At 69.6% G+C, this 18298-nt stretch overlaps 2 protein-coding genes across 3 annotated transcripts; both read right to left on the bottom strand.

Moving 5' to 3' along the window:
• Window positions 1–282: 282 nt before the first annotated feature.
• Window positions 283–5196, bottom strand: CDCA4 (cell division cycle associated 4). 2 transcript variants are annotated; one of them, XM_062181607.1, is made up of 3 exons: window positions 5135–5196; window positions 4735–4796; window positions 283–1569 (listed from the first exon to the last, which is right to left on the bottom strand). In XM_062181607.1, the coding sequence occupies exons 2-3, from the start codon at window positions 4753–4755 to the stop codon at window positions 997–999; spliced, it is 594 nt and encodes a 197-aa protein (XP_062037591.1). In that variant the 5' UTR covers window positions 4756–4796; window positions 5135–5196; the 3' UTR covers window positions 283–996. The 2 variants fall into 2 exon arrangements, with proteins under 2 accessions (XP_062037591.1, XP_062037592.1); XM_062181608.1 differs by lacking the exon at window positions 4735–4796 and having other exon boundaries at window positions 5135–5171.
• A 4654-nt stretch (window positions 5197–9850) lies between these two features.
• Window positions 9851–14614, bottom strand: GPR132 (G protein-coupled receptor 132). The gene is made up of 2 exons (XM_062181866.1): window positions 14501–14614; window positions 9851–10968 (listed from the first exon to the last, which is right to left on the bottom strand). The coding sequence occupies exons 1-2, from the start codon at window positions 14508–14510 to the stop codon at window positions 9851–9853; spliced, it is 1128 nt and encodes a 375-aa protein (XP_062037850.1). The 5' UTR covers window positions 14511–14614.
• Between the last annotated feature and the right edge of the window lie 3684 nt (window positions 14615–18298).

Here is an 18298-nt window from a genome sequence, read left to right as displayed (position 1 = left end):
AACGCTGGGACCACAGAACTGAGCAGGCGGGAGGGGCTCTGCTTTGAGCCCTGTGTGGCTGGGAAACCCAAGCCATCACCTCTGAGGCCGTCTGCCGCCTGTGCACAGCACCCTGGGCAGAGGCCACGCAGGGGCTGTGCCACCGGGCAGGGGGGCGCTCGGCCGAGGGCTCCCAGGAGGCTGGCGAGTCCCCGGCTCAGGAGCTGCGGCCGTCTGGGGAGTGAGCCGGTACGTCCCAGGTAGAGGAGTAATCTCAAATGAACGGACATCCCATTTCGTCTGCTGGGTAAATTTAATGAAGGTCACGTCGCTGATGCTACAGGTCACATGCACAAAACAACACAGCTGTGGCCAAGGGGGGCTTCCGAGGCAGAGCCTCGCCCGGAGGGAGCAGCATAAAGAACGCGGTGCAGAGCGCGCCCGCAGCGCCCGGAGCAAGCAGGCGCGGCAGGGGGCCTCCCCCGGCGGGCTGGGGTCCAGGCTGGAGCCCGGCCGGACACCCCAGCCTGGCCACACGGGGACTCACAGCGGCAACCAGGGCCGTCCACGGCGATGGGTGGCAGAGCCCCTCACCCAGCCCTAACAGACGAGCGCACTGACGGTGGGTGTTTGGGCCCCCAGAGTGTCTACCGTAGCAGCACAGGATATTCATAGAAAAATACACTTTTTAAAAAATAGCTGGAAAGGTCGATCTAAAAGACAGAAGTATACAAATTGCAAAAAATATATTTTAAGACAAAATATTGGCCCGAACATATAAAACTTAATTTAAAAGTCACCTATCCCAATTTCAGCAAGGCTGGACGTAGCCCACGGTGGCGCCCTGTGGCCGGGCCTCAGGAGCCTTCCCCGCGGACACGGCCTCCGTCCTGCCCTCCCGTCCGGGGGTGCAGCCGAGCGCTGTCCCGGCACGCGGCCACAGCCCACGCCTGAGCCTGCGGGGCCGCCTGCCGGCGCAAGGCAGCCAGCGCTGTCACGTGCGGGGCCGGCAGAGCCTCAGGTCTCCACCAGGATCTCCACCACGTGGTCCAGCTCGCCCAGGTCAGGCTTGCAGCTGGGGCCCGGGGCCAGACCCTCGAGCCCGTCGCGGTGGCCGGCCCTGCCGCTCCTGGCGCCCACGTCTGAGAACAGCTCCTCCACGCCGCCGGGGCCCCTGCTCTCCAGTGTCTCCAACACCTGCTCCAGTGACCTCTGGAAGCCCCTGTGCCCCTGGGGGCTGCTTGCCGAGTCCCTGGGCGGCGGCTCCGGGCCGGCACGGCACAGGATCTCCGTGGAGACCAGGCGGTCCAGCGGGGCCCGCCCCGCGCACGGGGGCGCCGGCCCGTGCCACGCGCCGTCCCGGCTCATCTCCTCCTGAATCTGCCGCACGGTGTTGGCGATGAGGACCGAGCGGCACAGGTTGGGCTCCACCAGCATGTGGCAGAGCTGCAGCTTGACCAGGGACATGTCCAGCAGCGACTGTCGCTGCAGGCTGTAGGAGGGGACGGCCCTGAAGCCGGCCAGGGCGCCTTCCACGTCTTCCTCGGGGTCCACGCATTTCCTCTTCAGGCCTCGTGCAAACATGGCGCCCTACAGGGAAACCGACAAGACGCCATGAGCACAGCGGGCAGGGGAGGGCCGAGCACCGGCACGCAGCGGCCACGGTGGACAAAGCTAGAAGGGCGCAGCACAGCAGCCCTCCGCGAGACACATCCTGGAACAGCTGGGCTGAGAACGCACACCAAAGACCCGAGCGAGGAGAAGACCTCAGGGCGAGGCGAGGTGCACGCCTGCCACGAGCCGGCAGGAACACGGCGCAGGATGGGGCAGGGCCGGCGTCCACTCCCTGCGGAGGTCCCGGCCGCTGGCGCTCGCACTACCCAAGGATCCTCACCACCCCAGCCGGCAGGCGCTGCCTGGGTCCACTCGGCATCCCCAGGGGGGTCCAGGGTCTGGGAAGCACCCCCGGACCTCAGGCAGCTGCCCACCCACAGGCCCTGCCAGGCCCAATTCTGTGTGTCACCCCTGGGGTCCAGGTCTGGGCACAGGCCTGGGCCTCGGGGCTGCCCCTTCTCAGAGGTGTGCAGGGAAGAACCGGCCGCCAGACAGCCCTCTCCAGCAGCCCCCGGGGGTGCACCCTGACAACAGAGGTCCCCGTGCTCCGTCTCCCCTCGCGGCCACACCCCAGGCCTCCCAAGCACCCTGCACTCTTCAACACTTATCACAGGAAGTGGCCGCTCCACATTAGCTCTGAAGACACAGGGCCAGGTGGAGGGGGGCCACGCTCAGGGGGCGGAGCCACACCCTGGAGGAAAGCTGTGGCCTCTGGGGGAGGGGCTCGTGCTACCTCTGGTCCAGGAGCTTCCAGCACCCGTCTGACGCCCGTGACGCCGCCAGGACGCAGGCCAAACCGCGACCTCACCAGACGTGGGCTCTGGGTAAAGAGCCAGGATGGCCCAGCACTCCGCAGCTGCCTGTGCCCACACAGCACAATGGTGGGAGTGTGGGACCACGGCTTACCCCCCTGGTACAGCAAGCAGGCGCTCTCCCCCCACGGCACCTGCTCACGGCCGCTCCCCCACTGTCTCGAAACGGAAGCCATCAACACCAAAACACACAAGGAGGTCAGTGGCCAAGAGGCCACACCCTAACAGGGCCCTGGGTTCAAATCTCAGCTCTGTGTCCAGTCCAGCGTCCTGCTGCTGGGCACCTGCAGAGCCAGCAGTGCCGGCTCAAGGACCCGGTCCCGGCCACATGCGAGCCCCAGCTGCTGCGGCCTCCCTGCCTCGCCAGCAGAGAAGTGGAAACCCAGTCACCCCGCCGAGAAACCACCGAGTGCCTGCCCTGCTGCCCTGAGCTCTCTCCCTCCCCCCGGACCAACCCCACGTCCAAAGTCCCGGCTCGGGCCACAGCCTGCAGGGCCAGCATCCCACGTCGGGGAAGGTTCCGGTCCCGGCTGCTCCACTTCTGACCCAGCTCCCTGCTAATGGCCTGGGAAAGCAGCAGAGGACGGCTCGGCCCTGGCTGCTGCAGCCATCTGGGGAGTGAACAGTGGATGCAAGGCCTCTCTCCCTCCCTCCAACTCTGCCTTTCAAATAAATAAATAAACCTAAAAGTCAATGGCTTAAAACAGCCAAGTAGGGCGAGCACCGGATGCCCCGGGCTGCGTTCCCTGTGCCGAGTCCTCTTCCCCCGGGAGCTAAAACTCCGACTCTGCACGGCCAAACCCCGGTAGCACAGGCCGTCTGTCCGGTGGGGGCCACTCGCCAGAGGAAAGAGAACACGACCAAGGCCTGGCAGGTGCACGCTGGGCGCACTGGGCACCTGACCCCCGCCACAGCCTGCTTCCCACCGGGGCCCTGGGACCAGACGCAGCCTCCTGGGAACCAGGCGCCACTCACAGCACCGGGAAGCACAGGCACAGGCACGCACACAGGCACAGGTCCCTCACACACACGCAGGCACACGTCCCCCCCACACACACACATACAGGCACACACACAGGCACACGTCCCCCCCACACACACACACACGCCCCCCGCACACACACAGGCACAGGTCCCTCACACACACGCAGGCACACGTCCCTCACACGCACACATACAGGCGTACACACAGGCACACGCCCACCCCACATACCAGCACACACACACATACGCAGACACACACACAGGCACAAGTTCCTCACACACACACACAGATACAGGCGCACACACAGGCACAGGTCCCTCACACACACACACACAGGCACACGTCCCCTGCACACACACAGGCACAGGTCTCCCCCACACACATGCAGGCACATGTCCCCCACACACAGGCACACGCCCCCCCGCACATGCACAGGTCCCTTGCACACATGCACACGCCTCTGCAGGCACACGCACACACATCTCTTGCACACACACACACACCCGCACATGCAGACACACGTCCCTCACACACAGGCACACGTCACTCACACGCACACAGGCACACGCCCCCCGCACATGCACAGGTCCCTTGCACACATGCACACGCCCCTGCAGGCACACGCACACACATCTCTTGCACACACACACACACACCCGCACATGCAGACACACGTCCCTCGCACACAGGCACACGTCACTCACACGCACACAGGCACACGCCCCCCGCACATGCACAGGTCCCTTGCACACGCCCCCTGCAGGCACACACACACATCTCTCGCACACACACACGCCCCCGCACATGCAGACACACGTCCCTCGCACACAGGCACACGTCACTCACACGCACACAGGCACACGCCCCCCGCACATGCACAGGTCCCTTGCACACGCCCCCTGCAGGCACACGCACACACATCTCTCGCACACACACACACACGTCCCTCACACACAGGCACACGTCACTCACACGCACACAGGCACACGCCCCCTGCAGGCACACACACGCCCCCGCACATGCAGACACACGTCCCTCGCACACAGGCAGCTCCCTGGCACACGCGCAGGTCCCACGCAGGCACCCGTCCCTCACATCCATGCACACACAGACACGTCTCTCGCACAAGCGCAGGCGGAGGACGGAGCTCCGGGCAGGGCCGCGGCTGCCCCAGGCGGACCTGCTGTCCGCGGCCACCCAGAGGCTTCCGGAAGCCCCGGCCCGGCGGCCGCACTGCACGAACCCACGACTCTGGGCTTCGGTCCCAGATCCGGAGCCCGGCACGGGGAGGGGCCTCCCCGCCCGCGCCCCCAGCCCCGGGCCGGCCCGCGCGGGAAAGCTCACCGTCCCCGCCGGCAGCTCCATGCTGGCCCGCCAGCCGCCCGCTCTCCTCCTGCCCGGCTGTCCTGCGGAGAAAGGCCATTTCCAGGAAGTCGAGGCAAACGCTGCCCCGCCCCACCCCCACGGACACCGCGCGCCGCAGGGCGAGGTCCGCCTCCCCCGGGACAGCGCCCCTCCCGCGGCCGCCCCCACCGCCACCCCCACCGCCGAGGACCCACGGGCCGGCGCCGGCGCCGAGAAGCCCGCCACGTGACGCCGGCCCGCCGGGCACAAAGGCCCGCGCCCGCCCGCGCCCGCCCGCGCCCGCCGGGGCCTCCCCGCTCGGAGCCGGGCGGCCGGGGCGCGGGTGGGCGCCCACGCCGCTGCACTCGGCCGCCCACGCCGGCCCGCCGCGGACGCTCACCTGCGCGGGGACCGAGCCCGCGCCGCCACCGCCGCGTCCCGCCGACGAGGGAGGGCCCGGCCGGCGCGGGGCGGGGCGCGGCGCGGCGCCACTCAGCGCCCACAAAGGGTCGCCATGGCGGCCGCCGCGCGCCGCCCTCGCCGATTGGCCGAGCACGGGGGCGGAGCCTCCGGTTCAAACCTGCTTGGGGCGGGGCCAGGCTGCGCCCGTTCCCGCGCGGCGGCGGCGGCCGTTGGGCCCCTCACGCGCCCTCGGCGGCCCCGCCCCTCCCGCCCGATGCCGTAAGCGGCTCCCAGGATTCCTCGGGCCCGGCCCCGCCCCAGGCTCCCAGAGGGCGGGGTCCTCGCGCCTGGCCACGCCCCTGACTCCCAGGTCTCCTCGCGCGCATCCCTGAGTGCGCCTGCGCTGGGCATTTCCAGGGGCGGGCGGGGCTGAGGCTTCCGCGTCGGTGCCCCGCAGGTGCGGCTCCCGGGGCGGCCCCGCCCCGGCTGGTCCTTCGGCGACGCCCAAGCGCCCGGGCCCTCGGGCCTGGGAGCCAAATGCACGACCTGGGGGCCTGGGGGCCGGGGCGCAGCGGCTGGCGGCGGCCTCGGGCCCGCGGCTTCCGCGCCCGGTGCGCGCGGGCCTGGGTCGCCGACCCCCGGCTCCGGGAGGCGAAGCGGCGCCGTGCACCTGGGCGGCCGCTCCGCTGGGGCTGGGACAGGCGGGGCGTGGGGGGCGGCCTCCTCCGGGCCGCGCAGCCGGGCTCTGGGCCCCTGGGTCCTGTCCCCGGCGTGGGGGCGCCGAGGGCGTAGGCCTGCCGCGCGCGCCTCCCGTGACCCCGCTCTCCGGGGCGCCGTCCGCATCTCCCCACATCCTCTCTTCGCGACCCCGCACCCCCGGCAGAGCGCCTGGAAAGCCGCCGAGGAAGCCCCAAGAGCGGAGACCCGCAGGAGGCGCCGGGCTCGGCCGGGCCGCTGTGGCCGTGTGGAGCGAACCAGCGCCTGGGGGGCCTGCCTCTGACTTAGAGAGACTTCTTGAAGATTTTAGTTATTTGAGAGGCAGAGAAAGGTCCTCCCTCCGCTGGTTCGCTCCCCGGATGGCCGCAACGGCCGCAGCCGCGCCGATCAGGAGCCAGGCGCTTCTCCCGGTCTCCCCTGGGGTGCAGGGCCCAAGCACCTGGGCCGCCTCCACTGCCCTCCCGGGCCACAGCAGAGAGCTGGCCTGGGAGAGGAACAGCCGGGACTCGAACCGGTGCCCCTATGGGATGCCGGCGCCGCATTCGGAGGATTAACCTACTGCGCCAGGCGCCCGGCCCACCTGCTGACCAGGCTCTGGTTTGGCGGTGCTGCCCCCTGGTGGCCGCGCGGTGGTGCTTGCGTGAAAGCTGAGCGTAGGGCACCATGTGGGCTCCATCCCGGGAAGGGCCTGGTGGGTGGACTGTGCAGGGCGGAGGGACGGCGGGGAGCCCGCGTCAGCGTCCAGCTCCCACGCTGCTGAAGTGAGGTCCCTCTCTCCAGGCCCAGCGCAGAGCCCCTGTTCCCAAATCAGGACGAGGGGCGGGAACTTGTGCAAAGCCAGCTGTCCCTGGGGCGTCTGGGCAGGCGGAGCCCAAAGCAGGACCATGGGGGCAGAGCAGGCCTGGGACAGCGCTCACTCCACGCACAAGACCCTCATTGCAGGCTGTGCCATGTGTGGCTCCCTGGGCCCTGGGCTGTGTCCCGAGGGCAGCTCCAGGCTACCGAGTCCACCTGTGTGCCCAGCCCTAGCAGTGCAGAGTGGGGTAGGGCGGGGCTGGTGTTCAGGGGCCCCCGGGTGGGGGTGACTTTCAGTCTGGCCACTCTGAGGGCTGCCCTGGGCTGAGCAGACTCTGGGAGGGCCTGCAGGGAGTGCAGTGCCTGAAGGGCCCCGGGGCCTCCTGGATGCCCACCCGGGGTTGTGGGGACTAGACAGTGGTGAATGGAGGAGGGACACAGGGTGTGTGGCCTGTGCGAGCCTAGCCCTGTGGCCCCGGGCAGACCTGGGGGAGCTGTGTGCCCTGGGCTGACCTGGGGAGCTGTGTGCCCTGTGGCCCCGGGCTGACCTGGGGGAGCTGTGTGCCCTGTGGCCCCGGGCTGACCTGGGGGAGCTGTGTGCCCTATGCTGACCTGGGGAGCTGTGTGCCCTGTGGCCCTGGGCTGACCTGGGGGAGCTGTGTGCCCTGGGCTGACCTGGGGGAGCTGTGTGCCCTGGGCTGACCTGGGGGAGCTGTGTGCCCTATGCTGACCTGGGGGAGCTGTGTGCCCTATGCTGACCTGGGGGAGCTGTGTGCCCTGTGGCCCCGGGCTGACCTGGGGGAGCTGTGTGCCCTGTGGCCCTGGGCTGACCTGGGGGAGCTGTGTGCCCTATGCTGACCTGGGGGAGCTGTGTGCCCTGGACTGACCTGGGGGAGCTGTGTGCCCTGGACTGACCTGGGGGAGCTGTGTGCCCTATGCTGACCTGGGGGAGCTGTGTGCCCTGGACTGACCTGGGGGAGCTGTGTGCCCTATGCTGACCTGGGGGAGCTGTGTGCCCTGTGTGCCCTGGGCTGACCTGGGGGAGCTGTGTGCCCTGTGGCCCCGGGCTGACCTGGGGGAGCTGTGTGCCCTGTGGCCCCGGGCTGACCTGGGGGAGCTGTGTGCCCTGTGGCCCTGGGCTGACCTGGGGGAGCTGTGTGCCCTGTGGCCCCGGGCTGACCTGGGGGAGCTGTGTGCCCTGTGGCCCTGGGCTGACCTGGGGGAGCTGTGTGCCCTATGCTGACCTGGGGGAGCTGTGTGCCCTGGGCTGACCTGGGGGAGCTGTGTGCCCTGGTGCCCCGGGCTGACCTGGGGGAGCTGTGTGCCCTGTGGCCCCGGGCTGACCTGGGGGAGCTGTGTGCCCTATGCTGACCTGGGGGAGCTGTGTGCCCTGGGCTGACCTGGGGGAGCTGTGTGCCCCGGGCTGACCTGGGGGAGCTGTGTGCCCTGTGGCCCTGGGCTGACCTGGGGGAGCTGTGTGCCCTGTGGCCCCGGGCTGACCTGGGGGAGCTGTGTGCCCTAGGCTGACCTGGGGGAGCTGTGTGCCCTGTGGCCCTGGGCTGACCTGGGGGAGCTGTGTGCCCTGTGGCCCTGGGCTGACCTGGGTGGTTCCCGAAAGACAGAGGCACAGGTGCTCGGTGGCCACTGGCCGAGGTCAGAGGACGCTGTGGCCCCCGCCCATCACCACCCCAGCTGCCTCCCCACACTGCCCCTGAGGGTCCCAGCCCCAGGGACAGGCGGGGCCTCCCTTCCTGGGGGCGTTTGCGGGAGGACAGCCACCCCAGCCTGGGCCCCGCCGTGGGGAAGGCAGCTGGAGTGCGCCTGCCCAGCCAGCAGTATCCGTTTTCTCACTCCATGCCCCTCCCAGGCAGCCCCCGAGGGCACCCTCGCGGCTGGCGGCGTCTCTGCCTGCTGGTCTGGCCTGGGGCCTGGCGGAGGGGGGCGAGGGCGTGGCGCTCCAGAGCAGGCCCCACCCCAGTCCTCCCCCTTCACCCCCTTCAACCTGCCCGGCCAATCCGCGAGGGCGCTGAGTGCACCCTGCCCCAGAAGCTCAGAACCCAGGGTATGCTCTGGCCACGCCCACCCGGCCGCCCCGCCCCCACCTAGCCAGAGACCCGGACCACACCGCAAAGGGGTTTGGTGAGGCAGGGTGGGTCCCTGAGGCATTCAAGGCCCGCCTTCACGGGCGGACAGAGGGGCGCCCCCCCCCCAGGCTCCCGGAACCTGAGGCCACGCGGGAGAAGCCTGGGTGATGCAGGCCAGGCCCTGCCCCTGCCCCTGCCCCTCTGCCGCGCCTGGGTTCCGTGTCCAGCCGCGGGGACTGGAGGGCTTTGCTGAGACTTGGGGGTCCCAGTGGCCGTGGATCACGGACCCCAGCCCCAGCGGACCCCTGGAACCTGGCTCCACTGCCCCCTCCTGTCTCCCGCCTGGCTGCCGGTCTCTGGCCTGCTCCTGGGGCTCCCCGCGGCAAAGTGTTTACCCCACGGGGAAACCTGCTCGGGAGAAGAGGAAGCAGGGGCCACGCACACGTTATGCCGTTTCTGATCGTGTTTCTGGGGTGCTTCCCCCACGGAGCCGCCTGCAGGCAGGAGGTTGAGTCCCCGCCTGGGGGAGGGAGGCAGGTGCCGTCAGCCCCATTTTACAGTGGGGAGACTGAGGCAGCGGGGTGACCTGGCCTGGCTGAGGCCCGTCGGGCCTAGTTTCCGGGGAGCTGCCGTAGGTGGGTAGCGCGGTGCCCCGTCTCTGCCGCAGCCAAGGTGGGCGCTGGGGGCCGCGGGGCGGGTGTCTCACTGCAAAGCGGTCCCACACGGGCCCTCGCCTTGCAGCCTGTCCACGCCCTGGGCACCCAGCACGTCCAGTCTCCGGGGTTCCCAATGGCGGACACGGGGGCTGTGCCATCTGGAGCTGAGTCAGCGCAGCACAGAACCAAGGCCAGGCCCCCCTCCTGGGGGCCCCGGGCCGTGCCCCACACCTGACTCTGGCATACCCAGCAGCCGTCCACACCCTACCCAGAGCCCGCTGTGGAGGTGCACTGGCGGTCGGGGGAGGGAGCCAGGCCCAGCAGCGAGTGGAGCAGCAAGCCTGCTGCAAGCCCCCCACCTTCCTCACTGGGGGTCTGGGGGCCCAGGACCTGGGGCGAGATACCAGCGGTGTCCTCCAGGGGCGGCTCCGGCACCGCAGTCCTCCGCTCGGCACGGTGGGCTCAGCCGGACCCCTCCACCAGCCTCTGCAGGGTGGATGGGAGGCCCCCGGGGCCCGGCTCTGGCCCTGGCGGGGGCCCGGGCCGCAGGAAGTCCTTGGCGGGCAAGCGCCGCTCCTCCGAGTCCGGGGAGCTGCTGAGCTTCGTGGCGTCCACCTTTGCCGACCACTTCTTCCAGCCCCGGTGGATTCTGGACACTTCCTGCCGCGAGTGCTCCGTGGCCAGCACGTAGATGATGGGGTCGGCCACGCTGTTCACGGTGCACAGGCACAGGAACACCACGGAGGCCGTGTACAGGCTGGCCTCGAAGGCGCACACGGCCGCCCTGTCCCCGCGGTAGTAGGAGAAGGCGGCGGCCTTGAGCAGCAGCACCAGGTGGTAGGGCGCGAAGCAGACCAGGAAGATGAGCACCACGGCCATGGCCGAGTGCCGCACCTTGGCCTTCTGGGCGGCGCTGAGGCCCACGCTCAGCCTGACGCTCCTCAGGATGCCGTGGTTGGTGAACACGATGACCACGAGGGGCCCGGCGAAGCCCGCGGCGAAGCGCGCGTAGTGGAAGGCGGCGATGCGGCTGCTCATGTGCAGCGGCTCGAAGCAGGTGCCGGCCTCCCCCTCCTCCATCTGGAACACGGGGTAGTGCAGGAGCCCGACCAGCAGGAAGACGCACAGGGACACGAGCACGGCCGTCCTCTGGTGCCGGCGGCCTCGGCTCTCCAGCGCGTACACCACGGCCACGAAGCGCTCGCAGGAGATGCAGCACAGGAACAGGATGCTGACGTAGATGTTGCAGAAGAAGATGTAGGCGGTCACCTTGCAGGCCGGCAGGCCCAGCGTCCAGCGGTGCTGGTTCTGGATGTAGACCACCCAGAGCGGCAGCGTGCTGGCGTAGAGCAGCTCGCAGAGCGCCAGGCACAGCAGGTACACGGCCAGCACATTGCCCTGCAGCGCCTGCAGCAGGGTGAGCCACGCGGTCACGCAGTTGGCCGGCAGCCCCAGCGCGCACACCACGCTGTACACCGCCACCAGGGTCACTCTGCTCTCCTCGAAGGACACGTTGCAGATCTCGGCTGAGTGGCCCGAGGCGATCCGAGGGACGGAGGTGGCCACCGGGGTGGCGTTTCCTGTGGGATGAGACCGGAGTGAGGCCGGGAGGCCGGGGGAACCGCGTGGAAGGTTCCTGGCGCCAAGGAAGGGTCGGAGGGCACAGGAACTCCAGACCGGACACGCCCGGTGTTGGCTTCCCGAGGGGGTTTCTGAGAGACACCTAGGCCTCTGGCACCTAGCTGCTGTGACCCTGTGAGGCCCTCAGCCCCCACCTGCCTCCCTGGCCGGGATACTGGCACGGGCCCGAGGTGCCAGGGGCCTGCCAAGGTCGATATCTGACCCTTGACCTCCCTCCTGGACTTGAGGGCCTCCTGACCCCTGCCCAGCCCGGGGCCCTCCGCTGCCAAGGCCTGGGGTCGTGGAGCTGGCCTCTGGCCTGGGCGACCTGTGGCAGAAGTGACAGTGACCACTGGTGGGTCAGGGAGGAATGGGGAGCGGCCGTCCCCGTGCCCGGCCTCCTGCCCCCCCGGCCCCCGGCTCCCGTGTCCCTGCTGTTGAAGATGACCATTTCCGGTGTCCTGGTCAGTGGGGCTGGGGTGCAGTCACACACGTGCAGCCAGCGCCACCGTCTGCCCGAGGGAGCACCGACCGCCCAGCCCTCCGCCCCTTCCGCTTCCGCCTCCGCTCTGACCGCTCTGTCTGCGAGGGCGCTGGCGCGTTCGCCCTCTTGAGCCGTGGCGCCGTGTCCAGGCCACGCCAGAGCTTCCCTCCACGTGGACCGCGCCTGCCGGCCCGGGCCGTGGCTGCAGTGCTGCTGTGGGACGCCCGCTGGGCTCTGGGTCTGAGGAAGTCCACGCTGCTCCCCACGTGGCCGGAGCAGTGCACACCCCCAGCCCCCTGCTCACTGACACTGGCTGTGCTCTGGTTGTGACAGCTACTCTCTCAGGGGCGCACGGTGGGCCCTGCGCCCCATGCTCCCTACTCTGCAGACACAGGCTCAGGGTGGGTGGAGGGGGCTGTGGGGGCGGTGCCTTAGCACAACTGGCAGCCCTGCTCCGAGCCGCAGGAGCCACCCGTGCATGGCCCTGGAGGGCATGCGCCCCACGCCCACCCTGTGCGACCGCGGGCGTGGCTCAGCCCCAGTGGCTCTCACCCCTGTGCACCATCCAGGCACGAGCCCGCCAAGCCTGCCCTAGGGGTGTCTCTGGTCCGCACCCCACCCCCAGCCCCTGCAGCAGACCCTGGAGAGCCATCGCCTGTCTCCTTTTTCCTGTTCCTGGCTTTTCCCGGCACTTTCTAGAAGTACTGGGGAAGGTCTGAGTCCCGTTCGTGACAAGCAGCCTGTGTGTGCGCCTGTCTGCGTCCGCGGAGAGGCGGCGTCTCACCTGGCATGGCTGGGCTCACTCCAGGCTCCAGGCTTGGGGCTCAGGGCAAGCTTGCTGGCGCCTCCTTCCCCTCCTGCTGTCACTCAGACAGCTTGAAAGGACCTGAAGGGACAGCAGGTGACCGCTTTGGAGAGCACGCCTCAGACCTGCTAGTGAGGTGCAGAACCCCTCCTGTCAACAAGATGACCTGGTGGGACCGTCCCCATCAGCCAGCCTGGTGTCACCTGCTCCCAGCCCCGGGCTCGCCGTCAACCGTGGCTGCACAAGCTGGAGCGGAGAGGGCGCCGCAGCCACGCGCTTCCCCGAAGGCCACGGGGTCGCCTGCTCCACTTAGAGACGCCGACCGGGCGCGGCCGCCACCCCTGCAGCCCGAGTCCCGCTGCCCGGGCGCCAGTCCTGGCTTCGACTCCACGTGTCCCTGCCAACCTCGAGGGAGACCCGGGCGGAGCGCCTGCCTCGCGGCTGCAGCCTGGGCCAACCCTGGCTCTCCCGGGCGTCCGGGCAGGCGAAGATCTGCATCTGTCTCCGCCTTTCAAACGAGCGTGTGGAGCTGACACTCGGACATTTGGCGGTCTCTGCTCCGACTGTCAGAACCTGGGCTTGGTGCTGGAGAGTGGGGAGCCAGGCACCCTGGGCTGTGCCGCTGAGCCCCGTCTTTGGAGTGCTCCCCGCGTCCTGAGCGTGGAAGTGTCCAGGCGAGATGACCGGCCAGGAGCTGCCGCGCTGCAGTGAAGGGGCCTCGGCCGGAGCGGGGGCAGCGCAGGGGCACCCAGGGCCTCTCTGCTTCCCTCCCTGACAGGGCTGCTCCGGAGACAAGACCCCTTCCTGACCGACCCAGGAGAGTCTGAGGGAGCTGACCGCTCCGAGCTGTGGACCACGCGCCCAGAGCCCCCAGCCGGGGCAGCCCAGGCCTCTGGACCCGGCGCGCTCCTCGGTCCAGCAGCCAGACGGGCAGAGCGGGGCCAACGAGGCTCCAGCTGCCCCGGCTGCCCCAGCCACCCACGCCTGCACCCACGCCCGCTCCGGCTCCCGGGCCGCCGCCCTCCGTTCCTTGTTGTGAAGACGGGAAGCGAGTTGTTTCCCTGGATTTGCAGGACACGCACGGCCGTGCCAAGGACCCCAAAGCAGTAAAGACTTGAAGAAGCCTGCCGAGTCCCCAGTGTGGCCCGCAGGGCGGCGCCCCCCCCCCCCCCCGCCACCCGCGGAGGCCAGACCGCGAGCCGGCTAAGGAGGCAGAGGAGAGGGTCCCCCAGGCTGAGGGCCAGGCCCCCCAGGGGTGGGTCCAGACGTGCCACTCCAGAGCAGGGGACCCGGCTGAGGGGTCCCGGGCACCCACCCACCTTCTCCCGACTGGACAGAGGATTCCTCGAGAGCCAGCCTGGGAGGACGCCCCCTCCCACCAGTGACCCCGGGGAGCAGAGAGCTGGCACCGCTCTGCGCGCAAGAGGAAGTGGCAGACACCCTCCCCCACGCCCGGCCCCAGCTGTGGGCAGAGTGGACCTTTCACAACCGCGTCCCTGGGTGCTGAGGGCGGGCCGGCCAGCAGAGGGGCCCGGGGCCACCTGCGCAGCCTGAGCTGTGCTGTGTGGCCGCCGACCTCTGGGCACCAGCCGCAGTGGACCTGTGGAAAGAGCAGCCCAGCACGGGGCTGCTGGGTCACCGGGCTCCTCCCTGCCCCTAGCCCTGGCGGGCGCACAGCTTCAGGTCAGCTCCTGGTCCCCACTGGCCCCCGTGTGCAGCTCCAGCCTGGCTGCAGCCGGCACAGCACCCACAGCACCCCCATCCTCTAGGCACCCGGCACACACAGCGCAAGACGCCCGGGTGCCGCCTGGCCCCGCGGTCTCACCACCTGTCCGGGCTGGCCACCGCCCACCCTGCAGAGCCCCCGCTACCCTGCAGGTCCCTCCTGTCCCCACGTGCCTTTCCATCCCGGCAGCAGCCAGGCCCCTCGTGCCCCTCCCCCACATCACACCCAGGAAGTTCCCCAGAGCCTGGGAAGCTGGAGGCGCCTCTGGCCGTGGGTGGTCCTGGCCGAGCCTCGGGCCTCTGGACCAGCAGGACAACCCGAAGTGGCCGGGGGCTGTGGGCCCCCTCCCTCAAGCCTCTGCCCCTTGTGTCTGGGGACCCCTGCGCCCCAGGTCTCTCTTGGAAGACTGAGCTTGAGAGCCCCCACCTGTGCCCGCAGACGTGGACGGTCCTGCCCGGCCCGGCCGCCCTGACTTACCCAGGCCCATCCCGCCAACACCAGCACCAGGTTTCAGGAAGTAGCAGGGGTCTGGACCGCCCCTAACCACAGCAGAGCTGAGCCGGGCTGGCCCGGGGCTGGCTCTTATCTCCCAGTGATGTCAGCTTCCTGGGGGCAGGGATGGCAGGAAACCTCCAGGCCCACTGTTCTGATCGGTGACAGCAGCAGGCCTGCAGGAGCTGGGAGGAGCCAGCCACACACCCGGCTGCAGCCAGAGCCTGACACAGCCCGCAGCCCGCAGCCCGCAGCCCGCAGCCGGGGCCAAGGGCCTCTCAGTGAGGGCTCCAGACTCCAGGGCTGGGGAGGGTCTCAGGGCCTGCGCCTCCCCTGGGGAAAGATCTCTGCTCTAAGCTCACAGCCAGTTTGCTGCTCCTGGGTTTCTGGGCGGGGCGCAGGCCTGGGACCTGCATCCTGGGTGTGTCAACCCCCCCCCCCCCCCGCCCCCGCGCCAGGCCTCCCCAGCTGAGCAGCCGTGTGCACTGCCTTGCTGGGTGGCTGGGGGCGCTAGAGATCCGGCTCTCACCCCTCCCCCGCCGGGCTCCTGTCTGGGATCAAGGCACCCAGGAAGGCAGCAGCAGCTGGGCAGAGCTGGCCCGGAGCAGGCTCCAGGGGCAGACCCCAGGGTCATGGGCCAGGGGAGGGGACTGGACACTTCCTGTGCACCACTGTCCAAGCCGGGAGATTTCCAGGCCTGCAGACGCTGGCGGGCCCGGCCAGGAGTGTCGTGCACTGGGGACCCAGGCTGCGTGGAGGGCCCCAAGAAGAGGACCACTTGCCCCGATGTCCCCGGCCTTCACCCGGCAGGTGCCCCTGGAGGGACTTCCTCACTTAGCGCGTGACGGGGGTGGGGGGTCACCCAGCGTGTCAGCCGCCTGCTCTCGGCTTCATTCAACTGCCCCCATGCCACGCCTGCTCCGTGACACGGGCATGAGGGACACGGCCCCTCCTCTCCCAGGTTCCTGTGCCCGCACCCCTGCTCACCCGGCTGCTCGCTGTCCGTCAGGAGCACTTGCCCTGGGCTGGCTGGTCTGAGGACCTGGGCTGAGCCTGGTCCCAGGGCTGGGGGAGGAGGCTACAGCACTGGCCACTCCACCACGCCTGGCGGCCCCCAGGGCAACAAGGCTGGGCAGGCAGGGCACCAGGGGCCCACGTGTGTCCTGGGAGCCCCCCTCCATGCTCTCCTCTGTAGGCAGGTCCCCGGCCGGCTGTGCCAAGCGCCACAGGCTCCTGTGCAGGCTGGGCCTCGGGGTCAAGTGTCGTACGGAGGCGTGGGGATTCCCCGCCCCTCATCACCCTGTTTCCAGGCCTCGGCGTCTGCCCTGCCATGTCCTGGGTGGGAGCTGCCCTCTGCGCCAGCAGTGGTTCCCCCAGCGCCACACCTGCAGGCCGGCGCGGGGACAACTGGGCGGCTGGAATGCCCAATGGGGCCGGATCCTCTGGCTTTCCAGTCCTCAGTGCGGTTGGCCGAGCTGAGCCACACGGGGCTCTGGGCATCCCCCACCTCTCCCCGACCTCCCCTTCCTCTCCCCCACCTCCCCTGCCTCCCCTGCCTCTCCCCCACCTCCCCTGCCTCCCCTGCCTCCCCCACCTCTCCAGCCTCTCCCCCACCTCCCCTGCTTCTCCCCCAGCCTCCCCAGCCTCTCCTCCACCTCCCCTCCCTCTCCCCCACCTCCCCTCCCTCTCCCCCACCTCCCCAGCCTCTCCCCCACCTCCCCTGCCTCCCCTGCCTCCCCCACCTCTCCAGCCTCTCCCCCACCTCCCCTGCTTCTCCCCCAGCCTCCCCAGCCTCTCTCCCACCTCCCCTCCCTCTCCCCCACCTCCCCTCCCTCTCCCAACCTCCCCTGCCTCCCCCACCTCCCCTGCTTCTCCCCCAGCCTCCCCAGCCTCTCCCCCACCTCCCCCACCTCCCCTCCCTCTCCCCCACCTCCCCTCCCTCTCCCCCACCTCCCCTCCCTCTCTCCACCTCCCCTGCCTCCCCCACCTCCCCTGCTTCTCCCCCAGCCTCCCCAGCCTCTCCCCTACCTCCCCTCCCTTTCCCCCACCTCCCCAGCCTCTCCCCCACCTCTCCCACCTCCCCTCCCTCTCCCCCACCTCCCCAGCCTCTCCCCCACCTCCCCTCCCTCTCCCCCACCTCCCCACCTCCCCTCCCTCTCCCCCACCTCCCCTCCCTCTCCCCCACCTCCCCACCTCCCCTCCCTCTCCCCCACCTCCCCAGCCTCTCCCCCACCTCCCCCACCTCCCCTCCCTCTCCCCCACCTCCCCTGCCTTTCCTGGCTTCCCTGCCCCTCCCCAGCCCCCTCTGTGTCTCCCCAGCTTCTCCTGCCCTGGAGGGGGGAGGGGGCCCCGAGGAGGGGGTTTTTGAGAAACTTCACAGGGGACTAAAGGTTCTGAAACTCCTTTGTGGGGGCCCTGAGTGAGTCAGGAGTCGTGGTCTCAGCAAAGTGTGGTTGTCCCGGTCGGGGCCAGGACAGGTTGCCCCCCGCCCATAACCAGGCCTGACCCACAGGGCTCTCTCATTCAGGGGCTGGCCCAGGACCCCAGTGTCCGCGCCTGTGGTCACAGACGGCTCCTACCTTCCCACCTGCGTCCCAGACACGGGGCAGGAGGAGCACGCAGCGCAGCCCCTCCCCTTGGAAGACCCTTCCCAGAGCCCCGCGGACCCCTGCTCCTGTCTCCCCGGCCAGGAGAGGAGGCCTTTGGTTTGGCTGAGCCAGCTGGCAGAGGGGCCCGGGGCGGGGCAGGGGTCCACGTCCCACTCTGGGCTGAGAAGCTGGGTGCCTGGGAACAGCACCCCATGTTTCTCCTCTTGCCTCACTCCTGGATGGGCGCCTCATGAATTTAAAACTCAAAAAACTGCAAAATAGCAACTCCAGAAAGATCACGAGAAGTCTGCGCCCTGCAGGGTGCCAAGGTTTCGGGCGAAATGGGGCAAAGGACCAGGAACCAACACGGGCGGGCAGAGGAAGTGAGAACGCTCAGCCATGCTGTGGCCCTGGGTGTGGCAGGGCAGCCGAGGGCCCCCACCCACTGCTGAGCACCCTGCCTGTGCCTGGAGAGACAGCCGGGCACACACGCGTGGGGGCTGCGTGTCCTGGGCTGATGCGTGGACATGCAGGTGGGGTAGCTGGAGTGGGGCGGCGGGAGTGGGGCGGCGGGAGCGGGGCAGCGGGAGCGGGGCGGCGGGAGTGGGGCGGCGGGAGCGGGGTGGCGGGAGTGGCGTGGCAGGCTTGGCTCGGGCATGCTGGGTCCCTCCAGCCAAGAGAGAAGCCTGGACCCAGCAGCTGGCACAGCCAGGGGTGTGGGTCTATCGCGAGGGCCAGGGACGAGGCTGTCAGACCCGCGTAGCAGAGCCGGCCACAGGTTCCAGGCCCCTACGCCTGCTCTGCCACCCCCCCTCCTCCGTGCCTCTTACGTTTATTTATTTGTTAAAGACTTATTGACTTATTTGAAAGGCAGAGTTCCAGAAAGAGAGAGAGCGACCTTCTATCCGCTGGGTCAGCCCTCAAATGGCCACATGGCCGGGGTGTCAGGCTGAAGCCAGGAGCCAGGAGCTTCCTCCGGGTCTCCACGTGGGTGCAGGGGCCCAGGAACCCGGCTGTCCTCCGGGCCATCAGCAGGGAGCTGGGGGGGGGGGGGTGGTGGTGGAGCAGCTGGACGCTGTAGGGAAGCCACCAGGCCCACCGGCCCCGCCTCCTCCGGCCGCCTCCCTCCCATCCACCCTCAAGCTCTGTCCCTTGCCCCCTCTCTGTCCCCCTGACCCCTGCCCTTTCCTGCTTG

This window comes from Lepus europaeus, chromosome 22 (assembly GCF_033115175.1).
Source record: "Lepus europaeus isolate LE1 chromosome 22, mLepTim1.pri, whole genome shotgun sequence".
NCBI classification, from domain to species: Eukaryota; Metazoa; Chordata; class Mammalia; order Lagomorpha; family Leporidae; genus Lepus; species Lepus europaeus.
This window is presented reverse-complemented; position numbering and strand designations above follow the sequence as displayed.